The sequence below is a fragment of the Myxine glutinosa genome, chromosome 1 (assembly GCF_964187855.1).
Source record: "Myxine glutinosa chromosome 1, kmMyxGlut1.1, whole genome shotgun sequence".
Classification (NCBI taxonomy): domain Eukaryota; kingdom Metazoa; phylum Chordata; class Myxini; order Myxiniformes; family Myxinidae; genus Myxine; species Myxine glutinosa.
In genome coordinates, this window is record NC_136261.1 from 404,459,912 (window position 1) to 404,476,454 (window position 16,543).

The window sequence follows — 16,543 nt, forward strand, 5'->3', positions numbered from 1 at the left end:
GGCTATTGTCACTGCATAGCAAGCGATTCCTGTCCAAACCTTGGCAAATCTCGTGAACAGCATGCCTCAAAGGGTGCGTGCTCTCCTGAATGCTCATGGGGGTTACACGAAGTACTGAACTGTAATTTTACTGTCCGTAATCCCAGTCGTAATTTAACTTTTGTTTTTGTTAAAAAAAAATTGGGCTGTGCAAAATAAAGAGATACTTCTGGAAAACGTACAGAAGTTTAACACAGTACTGTCCATGAATTGAGTTCGATATCAGTTTACATCACTTTCAAGCATCAATTTATTTGTTTTGAAATGTCAAATGTGGTTTTTGTTTCTTTTAAAGGTCACATTAACAAAATCTAGAATAATTTCAACATAATTCCAATGAACTTTTGGTTCTAAGACATCTTGAAAAGTAAGTTCACCCCCACAAAGAAATATTCCATATTAAATGCCAAGTCTGTATAAGTTATGTTTTCTTCGTTAAAATTTCTCAGTTTTCAGAGGGGTATTGATTATATTTAAGCATGTTCCTTTTTAAATTTTTGTCATATAATTATTTGCCCGAACTCAATTAAGATCAGTTTGTTACTTTTTTTTTTTTGCAGTATGTCGAGCAAAAAAAGGAAGTGGTCGGAGGATTACGTGCGGTACGGGTTCACGTGTTTGACGGAATGGGACGGAAGTCAGCATCCTCAATGCATGCTTTGCAATGTCAAGTTGAGCAACTCCAGCCTAGCTCCAGCAAAACTACGGGAACACTTCAAAAAACTGCCCGTGCAAAGACGCAACGCTGGATGAATTCAAATTGAAGACAGTCCCATTCGACGCAAGTGATACCTTGCCCACTCTCGGCTTCGTTCCAATTGACAAACCGATCCTCACCGCTTCGTATGAAGTTGCGTACCTGATCGCAAAGCAGGGCAAACCGCACACCGTTGGTGAGACACTCATCAAACCGGCTGCGTTGAAGATGGCCATCATGCTGGGAAAAGCTGCTGAAAACAAGTTGTTTCTTGTTCCACCCTCAAATGACACCATCAGATGCAGAATCAATGACATGAGCGATGAGATCCTCGCCCAGGTAGTTGCAGATTTAGTCGTGAGCCTGAGGAAATTCAGCCTTCAACTTGACGAGACCACCGACGTTTCGAATTTGAGCCAGCTCATCTTATTTGTGCGTTATGTCAAAGGAGATGAGATCAAGGAAGACTTTCTGTTCTGCAAGCCTCTCACCACAACGACGAAGGCAGCTGACGTGAAGAAGCTTGTGGACGACTTCTTCAGAAGCAACGGCCTCTCGTGGAACATGGTGTCTGCAGTTTGCTCGGATGGAGCTCCAGCCATGCTGGGATGCAACGACGGTTTTGGAGCTCTAGTGAAGGCCGATGCACCACACATCATCGTCACGCACTGCATCCTGCACAGACAAGCGCTGGCATAAAAAAAACCCTGCCTCCAAAACTGGCCAATGTTCTGAAAATCGTTGTTGAAACTGTGAATTACGTGCGGAGCCGTGCTCTGAATCATCGCATCTTCAAAGAGCTGTGCAATGAAATCGGCTCTGAATTTGAAGTCCTTCTCTACCACTCTAACGTTTGATGGTTATCGCGAGGGAAGGTAGTGCGCCGTGTTTTTGCCTTGCGTGCAGAATTAGCCCTGTTTTTGCGAGAACACCAGCATTGCCATGCAACGCACTTCCAAGAGTCAGAGTTCATCCTCACCTTGGCGTACTTAGCTGACATCTTCGACGCACTCATCATCTCAATTGCCAGATGCAGGGCGGTGGAATGAATGTCATCGAATATGAAGAAAAGCTGAGCGCTTTCCAAAAGAAGTTACCGTTGTGGAGGCAGCGAACAGAGAACGACAACTTCGCAAAATTTTCGCTACTGGACGAGTGCGTGAGCGGGATCGAAGAAGAGTCTGAATTTGGAGGCACTGCTGTACTGGGGGAGCTGAAGCAAGCGATTGCCACGCACTTGGAAGAGCTGGAAAAGTCATTCGACGGCTACTTCCCCCGACCAAGAGCAATACCCAGCATGGGTGCGGCAGCCGTTTACTTTTGATGTTGCAACGGCAGATGTCAATGACCAATACCTTGACGACCTCATCGAACTTCAGCAGAGCCAGACTCATCAACAACTCTTCGGCACAACAACGCTCTCAACGTTTTGGTGCCGCCAAATGGAAGGGTATCCTCACATCGCTAAAATTGCCCTCGAGATCCTCACGCCGTTCGCTACAACGTATCTCTGCGAGCATGCGTTTTCAAAACTGGGACATTAAAACAAAGAAAAGGAGCAGGCTTGCATGCGAAAATGAATTGAGGGTGGCCCTTGCCAAAACAAAACCACGCATTTCCCAGATCGCCTCCCGAAAAGAAGAACAGAAAACGCATTAAGACGCAATTCTTCTTAATTTTTTGGTCAAATTTGAGGGGTTCCGTGAGTGTTCGGTGGGTTGCGTTGGGGTTCGGCGCCTTTAAAAATGTTAAGAACCACTGCTCTAGACAGTCAAGTTCGCTCATCTTTTCGGTGCACCGGCACAAGCCGAAAACGGCCCGTGCAGGGGCTGATCCGAGGATCTCACCAAACAGTCCGATCGGTAGTAGCGAGGGGCGGTGTGTACAAAGGGCAGGGACTTAATGAATGTGAGCTGATGACTCGCGCTTACTGGGAATTCCTCTTTCGTGGGACACTGTCTCAAGCCCCAGTCCCCATCATGGATGGGGCTCAGCGGTTTACCCGACCCTGACGGCGAAGTGCAAGGTACACGCTGGCCCGTCCAGTGTAGTGTGCATGCGGCCCCGGACATCGAAGGGCATGAAACGTTCATTAAACATTAAACGTTCATTAAAGGATTACGAAACGAAAAACATTACGAAATTACGTTCACACAGTCACGTCAAACACTACCATGAACACATACATCGTCACAATGAGAACATCGTCACAATGAACGTTATGCGAATGCGAATGTTATGTGGGAGTCCAAACCTGAGAATGCTGGAGACCAAAGCTGAAATTGGGAAAACGAAATAGCCTATTTTACTCCTGGAGATCCCAGGATTACCCACCCAAAATATCTTTGCGATCGGTTCAGCAGTTTTTACGGTACCTTCGAACAGACAGACAGAGGGACATTTGGTGAATTATAGTAAGATCGTCACAATGAGAACAGCGTCACAATGAGCGTTATGCGAACACGAATGTTATGCGGGAGTCCAAACCTGAGAATGCTGGAGACCAAAGCTGAAATTGGGAAAACTAAATAGCCTATTTTACTCCTGGAGATCCCAGGATTACCCACCCAAAATATCTTTGCGATCGGTTGAGCAGTTTTTACGGTACCGTCGAACAGACAGACAGAGGGACATTTGGTGAATTATAGTAAGATTATCGACCCAATTGAGCATTTTTAATATTTTAGCACAACTATGAATCCTTTATCACAAGTCAGGAGACGACGATGGTTCACGAGCGAGCGGTATTCAATGACAAAGGACTGACTATAACCGAAACAGGCCCAGACAGGCCAGGCCCGGAAATGTCAAAACGAAGGTTACTGACCTTGAAATTAGGTAGAAAATAATATATAATCAGTGATGAGGTTAGTTAGCTACACAATTCCAAAAATTCGGTGAAAAATGAAATGGAAAAAATAATAAATAAATAAATAAAATGGGGGGAAAAAAAAGAAGGAAAAAAAATGGAGCTCCGTGGGGCTAGACACATGACATTGGCCGAACCAAATATCGAAACCCCGGTCAGATTCCACCAAACCCCTCAGAGAAGATGTAGCTTGAACTCGATTACCCCCTAAAAAGACCATTTTTGGGTGTGGCTCCGCCCACAATGGGTGCAATACGCCCACTCTAGGCAGGACACAACTAGATCATGATATCAACCTCCCACCCAAGTTTCATCAAGGTCGGATGATATCATCGGGTAGTTATGCTGCGGACAGTCAGACACACACACAGACAGACACACGCACACACATGATGAATATAGTGGTCACTTGATAACTTGTGAACCAAAAAGATAGGTTTGAACTCCCTGATAAAGAATATGTATCTTACGACCATTTTATGCCAGTCATGCCATGATGGTAAATGCTATGCAAGCTTTTCAACTGGTTTGGTGAACAACTCTTGGTTTGATCAGGCTTACCCAAGGGGGTATGGCCAACTCCAAACTCTCCACTGACTGAAAAGTTGATCATAATGTGCCATTACATATTCACGATAACACAGACAGAGCATTTGTGCTTTGGGCACCTCTCTTTATTGTGAAACCCTTCACAAATTCTATTTTCATGAAAAACAAAGGCAGAAATCTTCTTCAGATAAACAATTTTACAACAGGGGTGTTCTCCCCATAATCACACGTGGCAATGAAACATGGACGACAGCAAAGATTGAGTAAAAACTGATGTTCAAACTGCCATGGCAAGACGCCATCTGAGCATAACCAAAAAAAGGACAAGAAAAGCAATGAAATCAGATAGAAAACAAAATTCCTAAGCACTGGTCACAATAAAAAAAGGGAACAAAAAAAAAAGTTGCCCCCAGAACTCAAAATCTCCACCTCGTTTTTCGCTAAAGGATCATTATTCATGAACCAGTTTGTGAAACTTCATTCTCATAACTTTCTTCCAAAGGTCGTTTTAGAATCCTCACTGAACCTCTCACTTTTACGGTATGGATCCTTATATGTAATTTCAAACTCTTTCCAAGGGAACCTTTATCACATATCAAGCATTTGTGTGGTTGCTCTCCTGTACGGGTCTTCATATGTGATTTCAAATAGCCTTTTCGAGAGAAAACTTTATCACATATTGAGCATTTGTAAGGTCGTCTCCTGTATGGATCCTCATATGTGATTTCAAACTGCCTTTTTCAGAGAAACCTTTATCACATATTAAGCATTTGTGAGGGCGCTCTCCTGTATGGATCTTCATATGTGATTTTAAATGGCCTTTTCGAGATAAACCTTTATCACATATCGAGCATTTGTAAGGTCGCTCTCCTGTATGGATCTTAATATGCGATTTCAAACTGCCTTTTTCAGAGAAACCTTTATCACATAACGAGCATTTGTGAGGGCGCTCTCCTGTATGGATCTTCATATGTGATTTCAAATGGTCTTTTTCAGAGAAACCTTTATCACATAACGAGCATTTGTGAGGGCGCTCTCCTGTATGGATCTTCATATGTGATTTCAAATGGTCTTTTTGAGAGAAACCTTGATCACATATTGAGCATTTGTAAGGACGCTCTCCTGTATGGATCCTCATATGTGTTTTCAAATGGTTGTTTTGAGAGAAATCTTTATCACATATCGAGCATTTGTAAGGACGCTCTCCTGTATGGATCCTCATATGTGATTTCAAATGGCTGATATGAGAGAAATCTTTATCACATATCGAGCATTTGAAAGGACGCTCTCCTGTGTGGATCCTCATATGTAATTTCAAACTGTTGTTATTAGAGAAACCTTTATCACATATCGAGCATTTGTAAGGTTGCTCTCCTGTATGGATCATCATATGTAATTTCAAACGGTTGCTATGGGAGAAACCTTTATCACATATCGGGCATATATGCGGTCGCTCTCCTGTATGGATCCTCATATGTGATTTCAATTCCCCTTTTTGAGAGAAACCTTTATCACATATCGAGCATTTGTAAGGACGCTCTACTGCATGGATCCTCACATGTGATTTCAAATGGCATTTTTGAGAGAAACTTTTATCACATATCGAGCATTTGTAAGGACGCTCTCCTGTATGGATCCTCATATGCCTTTTTTCAAATAGCCTTTATGAGAGAAACCTTTATCACATATCGAGCATTTGTCAGGACGCTCTCCCGTATTAATCTTCATGTGTGGTTTGAAATTGCTTTTTGTCAAGAAACCTTCATCACAGACAGAGAACTTGTGGGGGCATTCTGCAGTACGGGTCCTCATGTGTGTCTTGATTTCACTCGTTGAAGCAAAATCCATTCTGCACACATTACACTTGCAATGTATTCGCCTTTCTGGAACCTTCTTGTGTTTGTTTATTTTCATATTGATCTTTGTGTTGCGAGGCCTAGACATGGACTTGTATTTTATGGAAAGTGAGTCTTGATGTCGTGATTGTTTTTTAAAAAAAGGCTTCTTCCTCACTGTCAAGCTGTGACTGGACCTTATTTGTCCCAAAATACTTCTGGATTGTTCTGCAGAAACAAAGAAGGCAACATTTTATTTATTTTGTAAAAATCAAAAGGCAAAATATTTAACACATTTCCGAAAATTTTATATTTTCTCAACACAAAAGATCGTATGTTAATTTTTTCGTTTCCACTCACCAGATGCAAAACAGGCAGCACTTCCGTTTGTCATGTGAATATCATCTGAACCTTCCATTGCAGAAGCAAATTTTGAATCTTCTGTGACAGATAAATCGTTGTTCTGTTGTCTGCCTTCCACATTTACAGGATAGACATCACCTGTGTACAAATCAGCATCAGCCTTTTGCAAGGAAATGAGATCGAGAACCATATTGAGAGTTCATAGAACATATTATGCTATGGAATGTATACTTAAATTTAAATATAATATTGAAGTTAAAGATTGTTAAAAATAATAATTCTGGATGTTAAGCGCTATTGAAGCAGTCTTCGACATCACCCTTATTCACCACCCAATTTAACATGTCCAAGTACTGATAAACTGGAGGTTAGTGGAAGTAAGAAGAAGGTGATTTGTGTTCAGCAGTGTTCAATAATTTAATTCAACTTAAATAAAATAACGATTGTAAAATTCATCCAAAAATTTCTGGAATTTACTGGCGTTAAAAAATTCTCAAAATTTCCTTTCACAAAGCTCGAAACAAGTGTGTGTCTACCCTCAGAAGAGCCAGGAACAACATATCTACTCTCAAGACTGCACTCTCAAACTTGTCTCCCTCCTCCAAATCCTTGTGGCATCTGGTCAAATCTGTTTCTGGTGTTTGTTGCCCTTACATCTCCTACCTTAACCCAATTGGCTACACAGCTGACACTGCACGTGAAAAAGCTGAATGCCTCAACTCTGTGTTTGCCTCAAAATCTTATGTGCCAAACCCAACGCTCTCTGTACCCACCTTACCCATTCGTACCCGCTGCTACTGGACTCTGTGCCCTTCTCTCCCAAAAAGGTGAAGAAGTTTCTGTCAATCCTCAACTCTGATTCTGCAACTGGACCAGACGGCATCAGCCCTGGTGTCCCAAAATCCTGTTCAGCTGCACTATCACACCCTCTCTCTGTTCTCTTCACCCTCTCTTTTGCTCAAGGTAATCTGCCATCTGCTTGGAAATCAGCCAACGTTACCGCTTTACACAAAAAAGTGCAAAAACAAATCCTTGCAACTACAGACCAATGAGCCTGCTCCCAATCATCAGCAAGGTCATGCGATCCAACATCGTGCTCTGACATTAAATCCTCTCTCTTCTCCAATGGTTTGATCTTGGATAATCAATTTGGATTCAGACCAGGTCACTCTACCCTGGACGTGCTGCTTCTGCTGTCTCAACATTGGATGAAGGTCCCCAATGCCAAACAGGAAATAAGAGGTGTCTCCCTTGACATATCTCGTGCCTTCGATATGGTCTGGCAACCCTGCCCTGCTCACCAAACACTCCTCCTACGGTATACATGGAAACCCCCACGCATGGCTTGCGGACTTCCTCTCTGGTCGCAGTCAACATTTCGCCATGAACGAAATTCTCTCATCTCCCCTTCCTGTTCAGGCTGGAGTTCCTCAAGGCAATGTTCTGGGCCTTGTGCTTTTTTTTGTCTTCATTAATGATCTCTCCGACTCGAGAAAATCATCTCTTTGTCTTTGCTGATGACCCCACTCTCTGCCGCTCCATATCTCAACCCTTAGATCGGCAGGCAGCAGCCTCTTCACTCTCTGCAGACCTGGATAAAATCACAGACTGGTCAAATAAGTGGAACACGTCTTTAAATCCTGACAAATCTCACACTCTCACTATGTCTCTCCGAAAAGACGGTCTGGACATCCCTTCCATCTACTTTCTGGACAATCCTCTCAAAGAAGTTCTGTCACTCAAGCTTTTGGGTCTCACTATCTGCCATGATCTTTCCTGGGAAAAACCACATTTCCAAGCTGGCGTACAAAGCCAGTAGCCATCTGGGCATCCTCCATCGTGCGAAGTCCTTTCTGGGCACTTCTGAGCTCCTCACCACAAACAAAGCTTTAATCTGCAGCTCAATGGAATACTGATCTCCCCTCTGTGCTGGTGCTCCTGTGTCACCCAGAGCTCGGCTTCACGTGGTTGAAACCAAAGCATTCAGAATCGTTGTCTTCTGTCGACTCCTCTCCGGCCTTGCTCCCCCAAATATTCCTGCAGGACGCACAAGATCTGCCAGCAACCCTCTTCTGGAGAAACTGCCAAAAATCAGGACTCTCTGCTCACCTTCACTCTTTCATTCCTCTTTTCTCCCACCTCAGTAACAATCTCCCACACTCTCTTCAATCTCACTCCTCCCTTCATATTTCCCCCCACCCAAAAATTTGATCTTTTCTACTCCCATTAAAACACCCCAAATCCACCTCTTTCATTCCCTAACTTTTTTCCGAAAATTCCTCGTTGTGTTCATTTGCTTTATACCGTGTACACTTCCTCCCTCCTCCCCCAGCACTCTCCCTTACACAGATCTACCAACGTCCCTGTTCTCTACTGTTGTACTTATGTGCTTCCCTCTCTCTCCCCCTCTTGTCTCCCACTCCCTTTATTATATGTTTGCTCTTACACGAGCCTCGACTTTGTATACAAAAAATAATAATAATAAAATAAAATAAAGTATAATGGCACATCCTTTTGACTTCTAAAATAGTTGTTGGTTGAATTCAGTTCGCCGATATGAAACTCCGATTCAAATTTCAAGTTAGACGGATGAAAATTGATGATTTTTTGCAACCTTGACCTTTTGTTCCAAAAAAATTAATAAATGCATTAAAAAAAAAAACAATCGGCTTCTATCTTTTGATTGGCGAACCAATGCAGTGGCCCAGTATGCAAATTCTTTAAATTTCCGGTCAATTGGATGAAAATTGACGATTTTATGTGACACTGAGTTTTGACGTTTTCACCAAATTATTAATTTGTCTTCTCAAAATTTTGCTTCCCAAATTATTAATTTTCTCAAAATAAAGTTATGTTGAAAACACTGAGTCAACACTCCAAGGTGGTTCATGGCTCTGGAGGACCGTGTGGTTCCCTGAGCGTTGATGGGAGATTCCAGGACAACGTGGATGGTAATTTCAGAGGGAGAGAGAGAGGATAATCAAGAAGCAGAGACGAAGCCTGACATGATGCACGTGTGGATTGCAGGTCCACGTACCCACGTACCCCATACCAACCCCTCCCCCCCTACCCCGCACCACCACCACCACCACCACAACTACTACCCTAGTCGATGCTCCAAGACTGTTCCTGTCTCCGGAGGATATGATGATGACCTGGCTGGGAAGGAAATGCTGAGAAGGGCAAGGAAAAACACTTCGCTGACAGATACTACAGGTTTGAAGATGTGCGAACCCGAAGAATGCCTTGCGGTTGATTGCATGCTGCGTGCAGCCTCAGAGGAACGATATGCATAGAAGCTATCAACAAATGTAATGTCGACTCGTCAGCTCGGGGATACCTGAGGTGAGAAACGACTTTCGATGGGCCGAAGAAGGGTGGGGGAAGGGTCGTGGGAAGGGACGCCTTCGACAAACGAAATGTGTGTTGGAAATAAAGGAAAAGAAAACAAATTATGGGACACGGACCACCGTATGTATTGTGTTAGTCTGTGCAGCAGCACCGAGCTCATTCCAAAGAATGAAGCCTGCACCTCCTCTAGTGGGAAGAAAGACCAACTCACAATTGGATAGAGATTTGCACCAAGCCAAGAGGCTGTGGAGGTGCTACCCATCTCAAAAACTAAACTCAAGAAAAGGAATCTTGGAGCATGGAGGAGAAGGAGTCCATTCATTACTGTAACATCTATTCAAGACATCCAACAGTGGGGAGGGGGGGGGGTGACCAGTAGAGGAGCTACATTAATGGACCAGCTGAAGAAGACGAGTTTGACCACCAGAGCAGAGACGGTGCCATCAATTTTTTTGGGAAAAAGTGTCAATGGCAAATAAATTCTAAAAAAAAAAAAGAAAAAAAAAAAGATAACAGTGAAGGCCAGAAGACAAGCAGAAGAGAGGAGGAGGATGGGAGCCACACACTCGCCAGGGATGGACAGAGGAGAGATGGAAAAGTGGCCACAATGGCGCGGGGAGGGACTGCATGATGAAGCAAAGGTTTGGAATGTGGAGCAACACTGGGGACCCAGTGGCGAAGGAGTGGTGGAGGCCTTTGCTCAAACCTGACTGGAGGAGACAGAGGTGGAGGAGACAAAGAACCACCCTAATGGGGAGGGGAAACAGACCCGACTTACAATCGTAGACCGAGTGAAAACACCAACACAATTGAATGGGATGAAAATGAGAATGGCGGATGATAACACACAGAAGGACAGAAGGAACGGGAGGTGAAGGAGAAAAGGAGTATGAGGATGATGAGGAACAGCGAAGACTGGAATAAGAGCTGTCAAACAAAAAAGTGGAGATGAAATTGCACCATTTGGGGAAAGAACACAACTATACGAGAAAACAACCAACGGACAAACATGCTGTTTGGGCAACACCCAAATAAAAAACAGGAATGTGAAGTAATCCATTAACCCATCAGCAAAACTCAATATTCCAGTTCCAGAAAACTCATGGAAACATTATCCAAAAGCAATCACTGAAAACAATGAAGTAATCCCTGGCTTATGTACAACCGAATTATCCTCTCGAGCATCGAGAAAAAAGCATTGTGACTGGATATCATACTTGGGGACAAAAAAAAGAAAATAAGGCACTGCTAATTGTGGTGTCAGGACCCAGCCAATTTGGCCTCAGACCTCAGGACTGGACTCAAGAAAATGAGGAAATACCAAGATCGCAAAAATGAATTGAAAATTCGAAGAGCGCTGAAATTGTACCAGTGATTATTGGAGCAATGGAATTTTTGTTTTTTTTTTACCACACAGAGATCTTTAAGATGATCCCAGGGAATATTACAACAAACAAACTGCAGTTGGAAGCTGTTCAGTGCTCAGTGACAATTGCCAAAAGAACCCTCAAAACAAGACTGTGAGAACAAGAAAACTTCACAACTTGGTCCGTGAAACTTGGTTTTGGTTTCCTGAAGTGTAAAACTGGTTTATCATGATATATGGGTTTTATATGCATAAGGGGCAGGATTATCTACAATTTGGTACCATCTGTGTACATCTCGAGTAAATATTCGTGCCTGTATGTAAAAAATATCGCGAATATTGCAAAACTACATGACTCAAAGTCATGACTCATATGAGTCATGACATGACTCATATGAGTCATGACATGACTCATAAAGTACAAAACATAAAAATACATGACTACCCATATTAATATGATCACAACTCGTTTGTGTAAACCTTCAGGTAATGAGAACTGGGGATTTATAGTCCCCAACGGTCCCTCCACTCAAATAAATAGTTTTTGACGTATATATTGTACACAGATGCATGAATAAAATCACAATACAAGTACAGATACATTCAAAGTACACCGCCCCCATGCCAAATAATTAATGTGACGTCCTCGTCACACACACACAACCTGTCCACCAAGTTTCATCAGAATCCAAACATAATGTTTTGAGATATCCTGGTCACAGACAAACAGACAGGGGTGAAAACATAGCCTCCATCCACGTTTGGTGGCAGACGTAAAAATAAAAACATAAATCACAGAACATAAAGGTTACTGATTGAAATGCTATGTTGTATAGAAAAAAACCACGTACCAGACTTGGGTATTATTCCATCATCCTGAAATTGGAAATCGCAGAAATCACTGAGCCCGATTCCACAGAAACCAGAAACTTTGTCCAGGTGCACATTTTGGGATCCAAAAATCTTTTCACAGAAACTGGAAAGTTCCCGAATAACATTCTCTAAGTTGTCGAAAGTACTTCCCAAAAGAGAAGAACCTGCAATGTGGACATCTTGCGACTTTGAAAAAGAATTCATAAATTTACAGAAGTCAGCATACATTGCAAATTGAAATTTCTCTTTGGCGAGAGAGAGGAGTTCGGTCCGCAATGGATCCGACTCAGTACAAGCTCGAATAACCTTCTGATCCTCAATTCCAAGCTTATTGATCACTGCTTGGGCTGTTTCTGCTCTCAGGCCTTGGGACTTGAGCCATTCCAAGAAGTTCTCCATTTCGCCGATGACCTGCAAAGGATACAACGCTTATGTTAATCACAGAAAAGTTACACATGTTATTTTCTTTACTCAGTTTGGAATGTTTTGTGAGTTATTACCTTATCCAATTTGATCCCTATCTAGCTAAACGGTAAACATTTCCAGCTTGATCACCACATTTAGACTGACAGTATACGTAAGAGACAGACACACTCACCTTTGAGCTGTGAAGCATGTAGACCGCAATGCAATGAGCAGAAAGAGCTCTATTTCTTGACTTTTGCAACCACCATCTGGCAACTACTTGAAATTTTGTAGAAAGATGAGGAAAAATACATTGAATAAACACACAAAGTCGTCAAGGATAAAACTTGCACATTATTTAGTAATAGTAATTTAAAATTTCAGAACCTCTGTTTGTCGCCCTCTTGAGTCCTGTTGGGGGATTGTATAATAAGGATTATTACTGACCGAGCAACAACACTCTACCCTTTGTCTTTAAGTACACAATGTCCTGTGCAATAGAGAGCAACCTTCTTTCTTCGTCACTTGTAACTGTGACCCTCTCTGCACCTACAGGATCTTGGCTAAGACCTGAAGACCATGCAAGGAAGTTGAAAAGCTGATATGGAATGATGTGATTGGTGGTCTGAATATGTAGGTCTTCTGCAGTTGGAGGCCATGTCGAACTTGTTTCAATGCTGTCCAGAGAACACTTCAAGATTTGTGCAGCAGAATACAAAGTTCTCAAACCATCAAGATCTACACATTGACTCGGTGAAGCTCCTACACTCCTTTCGCTTTCACTACCTTCACTGGATGCATCTACCACAGCATCTTCAATGACATCCTCCACACCTAGACTTTCTACAAATACTAAGTCACTCTCAAACTGTCGTGTTGGCCGAATGAAGCACAGAACTCTATGCGATCTTTGAAGTCTCCGCTTCAGGTTAGTGGTCTTGTAGCTTGATGCATCTAGCCCTCCTACATCATGAACCATCCTAACAAAAAGCTTGAGAAGCTTTGTCAGCCGCAGTATTTCTTTCCCTTTTAATATTCTTTCGTCAATGATGGAGTGGCAGAACCTTGCATATGATGGTGCATACAGTTCGCATCTGTCTGCATCCAGCCCCCGTTTTGTTCTAACTACCCTTGTGTAAGATAAATAACATGAGCGGTGATAACGCACTTCCAGTGCTACTAGATCGCTACCGCGCACATGTACCAGCAGATGCTCATCTTTGCGCATTAAAGCAGCATTGAGGAGCTGCCCCCCAGCAATTGTCTCACACCTAACTAACCTCTCTACTTTTCTTTTACTTGTTGCACTTTCTTTGACATATTTTGTCTGCTTACATATTACACATTCCACTGGTAGGACATGAGGTCGGCCGGGACATGGTGTGTTGCCGGTAGAATCGGATCGCAGAAGTCGTTGAGGCTGTGTCTCCTTGACTACACTGGTGGACTCTGGATGAGTTTCTCTTTCTGTTGAATGACACAGTTGTTGTTCTGTCAAAGAAAAAAGATATTAATTCTAAACATGGATAAAACAGCTTTGGCAGATCATGATTATAGCCTCTGAAAATGGTAATCTAATCATCAATCCAATCCCTTTTACCTATAACATACTAAAAAGACCTCACAATAGACACTGTCATCAATTCATTAAAAATATACCAAATAGTGATATGTTGAACAATGTCAGGAAATAAACTCCAAACATACATTTCCCCTACCTCCCTATATATCAGCTTAATGACAGTTAATTTTGCATTAATATGGAAATTGACATTTGTTTCTAATTTCAGAAGATACTTAATTATCTTACATTGGTTTAATTCAGAAAATCTAACAGAAATATACAATGCATATCAATCAATAAAATATTGAATGATTAAATAAATGAAATATACACTAAAAATAAAATGCACTAAAGAACAGGTGGTATATGGGAAGGAAACGATTCTCAGCATACGTCCATCACAAAGGGAATCTTTCATATCATTTGACCCTTCATCGCCTGCACCCTACACACAAGAGAAAATTTATTAATGTACCTTGCAAGATCTTTGCCTTTGAAGCTCTATCCTGTGCCCGCCTTATGGTCGTAATGTTGCAGAAATGCCGGTAACAGTCTGTGTGGTATCCTGGTTGACCACAATGTTTTCTAGATTGGAAAAAATAAGATAAAGTGTATAATAAGGAACATAGCTTTCAGGACCAGTTCGGTCCATTTTTAAAAATGAATTCATCTCATGCTGGAAATTGAGAGCAAGACATTACGTATGCTGTATACTATTGAGTACAGCTTACATCTCTTATGACAGGGCTAGTTGCGAGAACCATCGTATCCAAAAATCGACAAAATTTCACTGATTTATCATGGAAGTGTGTTGTTAAACACTATCATGGGGCATCAGAGTGTAACATCATCACCTCGTCAAATAATTTTTTCACACGACTGATGCGACAGATAAAAAGTAAAACATATCAAAAGACCAAGGTCTCGATCTATACAACGTCAGATTTATTGGACTAGATTTGATGTGACAGATTCAACTTTGTAGCTGTGTTAACTTTCAAAGTTTTAGGTACCAATTGTTTTTCCTATTAGTGGCAATGCATTAGCCTATTACTATTAGTAACCTACACCCATATGCATTACCGGTAGATGACGAAGCTGCCATTACAATGTTGCAAACATATCAGCTGAGGAAGTTTAGAAGGCACATTTCAGAATTATTCTTGCAGCTCTTTTTAAACATTTATTCAGCTTCAGCATCGTATTGTGCGATTCGTACCGTCCTCCCTAAATACTACAACAATATTCTAGATGGCAAAACTAAGCTTGTAAAAAGAGTGTGCAGACTGCTTTGGGGAACACAGTCGCGAATTCTATTGAGCATAGCCAACTTAGAAGAAACAGTTTTCTTTACGTATTGAAACATGCGGGGTCCATGATTAGATCTAATTCTTATCTGTATCGGTAGTGTAGGTTTCTGTACAATCCAGCAAGGTTATCATGACTTGAGTTGTACCTGTGTACAGTGACTTGTGCTTGTGTGCAAATTGCTGATGTTGTGCCAAATTAGTCATAAATATAAAGCTTCGTTCAACTGGGATACATTTTATTTATCCAGCTCTCATATTGCTTCCACATTTGATGAGTATTTGACACATGTTATGTCCTTCCGGCAGGACATTTCATCCACAATTGCCGCTCCTCATCAGGACGGTGAACAGGCTTTGATGAGTAACAGAATAGAATAGAAAAGAATAGAATAGAATAGACTTGTGGACCGTGGGCGGTGTAATTGTCAACTGAATTTGATTGAATTTTTTACTTTCAATCAGGATTTAGTGTTCACGCTGTTCTCGTGTTGATCTGATGATCATCGATCATGAGCAGAGAAGATAACACAGGTTGACAACGCTGATACTGATAGTGATACGTGATAGACCTTTATGAGTGTTACGTTGGTAACAAATCTTGCTGCCTTCTTTCTACTCAGCCACTGCTGGCCACTCTTTGTACTCAAAGCCGAGTCAGATCATACAGAAAGTATCCTGGCCTGACTCGAACCGAAGTTGAGCCTGGCTTGACTTGACAAGAGGAGGGTCGAGACTAGCTCCGACTGTCGGCGACCGACTATAGACCCCTAATTTATTTGTTTTAAAATACAAATTAGACCTAATAAACCACGACATTATACAACGAAATTGACTCTACCAAAATACACAATCTAAAACACTGTTTACGAAGGCCTACCGTGTGGAATGTCCACTTTCAACTTCACTTGATCCTGACCCATGGCGTGATTTAATGCGAGCACCATCCCGGTCGAATTCCAGACTTTCTGCATTCACAGCAATCGCACTTTCCAGGCTCCCATCCAACTCTTTCCACAGCTCGGCACATTCTTTGAATTTTTTAAAACTTTTCTCACTGAAACTGCATGTAGCAAAATGCAGAAGATTTTCCTTCGGAATCTGCCTCAGACGACATGGAAGACACATACGGCATGTAGGTCGCCATGTTGTTTAGTATCGCGCAAATGAAACAAGAGGCATAATTGGTTAAGAGGAGATGGCGATTGCGGTTTCGCGTAAGACACGCGATGTGATTGGTCAATATTTTGGATAGGAAAAGCTAATTTTTTGTTCGTTTTTTCTCATTTTCTCTCTTTTGTGCAAGTTATATTCTTGACGAGTTT

The 16,543-nt window shown here is 42.0% G+C and overlaps 1 protein-coding gene across 1 annotated transcript; it reads right to left on the reverse strand.

Moving 5' to 3' along the window:
- Nucleotides 1-4,252: 4,252 nt before the first annotated feature.
- On the reverse strand, nucleotides 4,253-12,091 carry LOC137419748 (uncharacterized). The gene is made up of 4 exons (XM_078770415.1): nucleotides 11,921-12,091; nucleotides 6,350-6,490; nucleotides 4,887-6,217; nucleotides 4,253-4,806 (listed from the first exon to the last, which is right to left on the reverse strand). Exons 3-4 carry the CDS (start codon nucleotides 5,794-5,796, stop codon nucleotides 4,610-4,612), a joined length of 1,107 nt encoding a protein of 368 aa, XP_078626541.1. The 5' UTR covers nucleotides 5,797-6,217; nucleotides 6,350-6,490; nucleotides 11,921-12,091; the 3' UTR covers nucleotides 4,253-4,609.
- Nucleotides 12,092-16,543: the final 4,452 nt, after the last annotated feature.

Coding starts and splice junctions, on each gene's coding strand:
- LOC137419748 (XM_078770415.1), bottom strand. CDS start 5,796: ATGAGGATCCATACAGGAGAGCGTCCTTACAAATGCTCGATATGTGAT. Junction 4,807..4,886: donor AGGTTTCTCTGAAAAAGGCA/GTTTGAAATCAC, acceptor TCTCTCGAAAAG/GCTATTTGAAATCACATATG.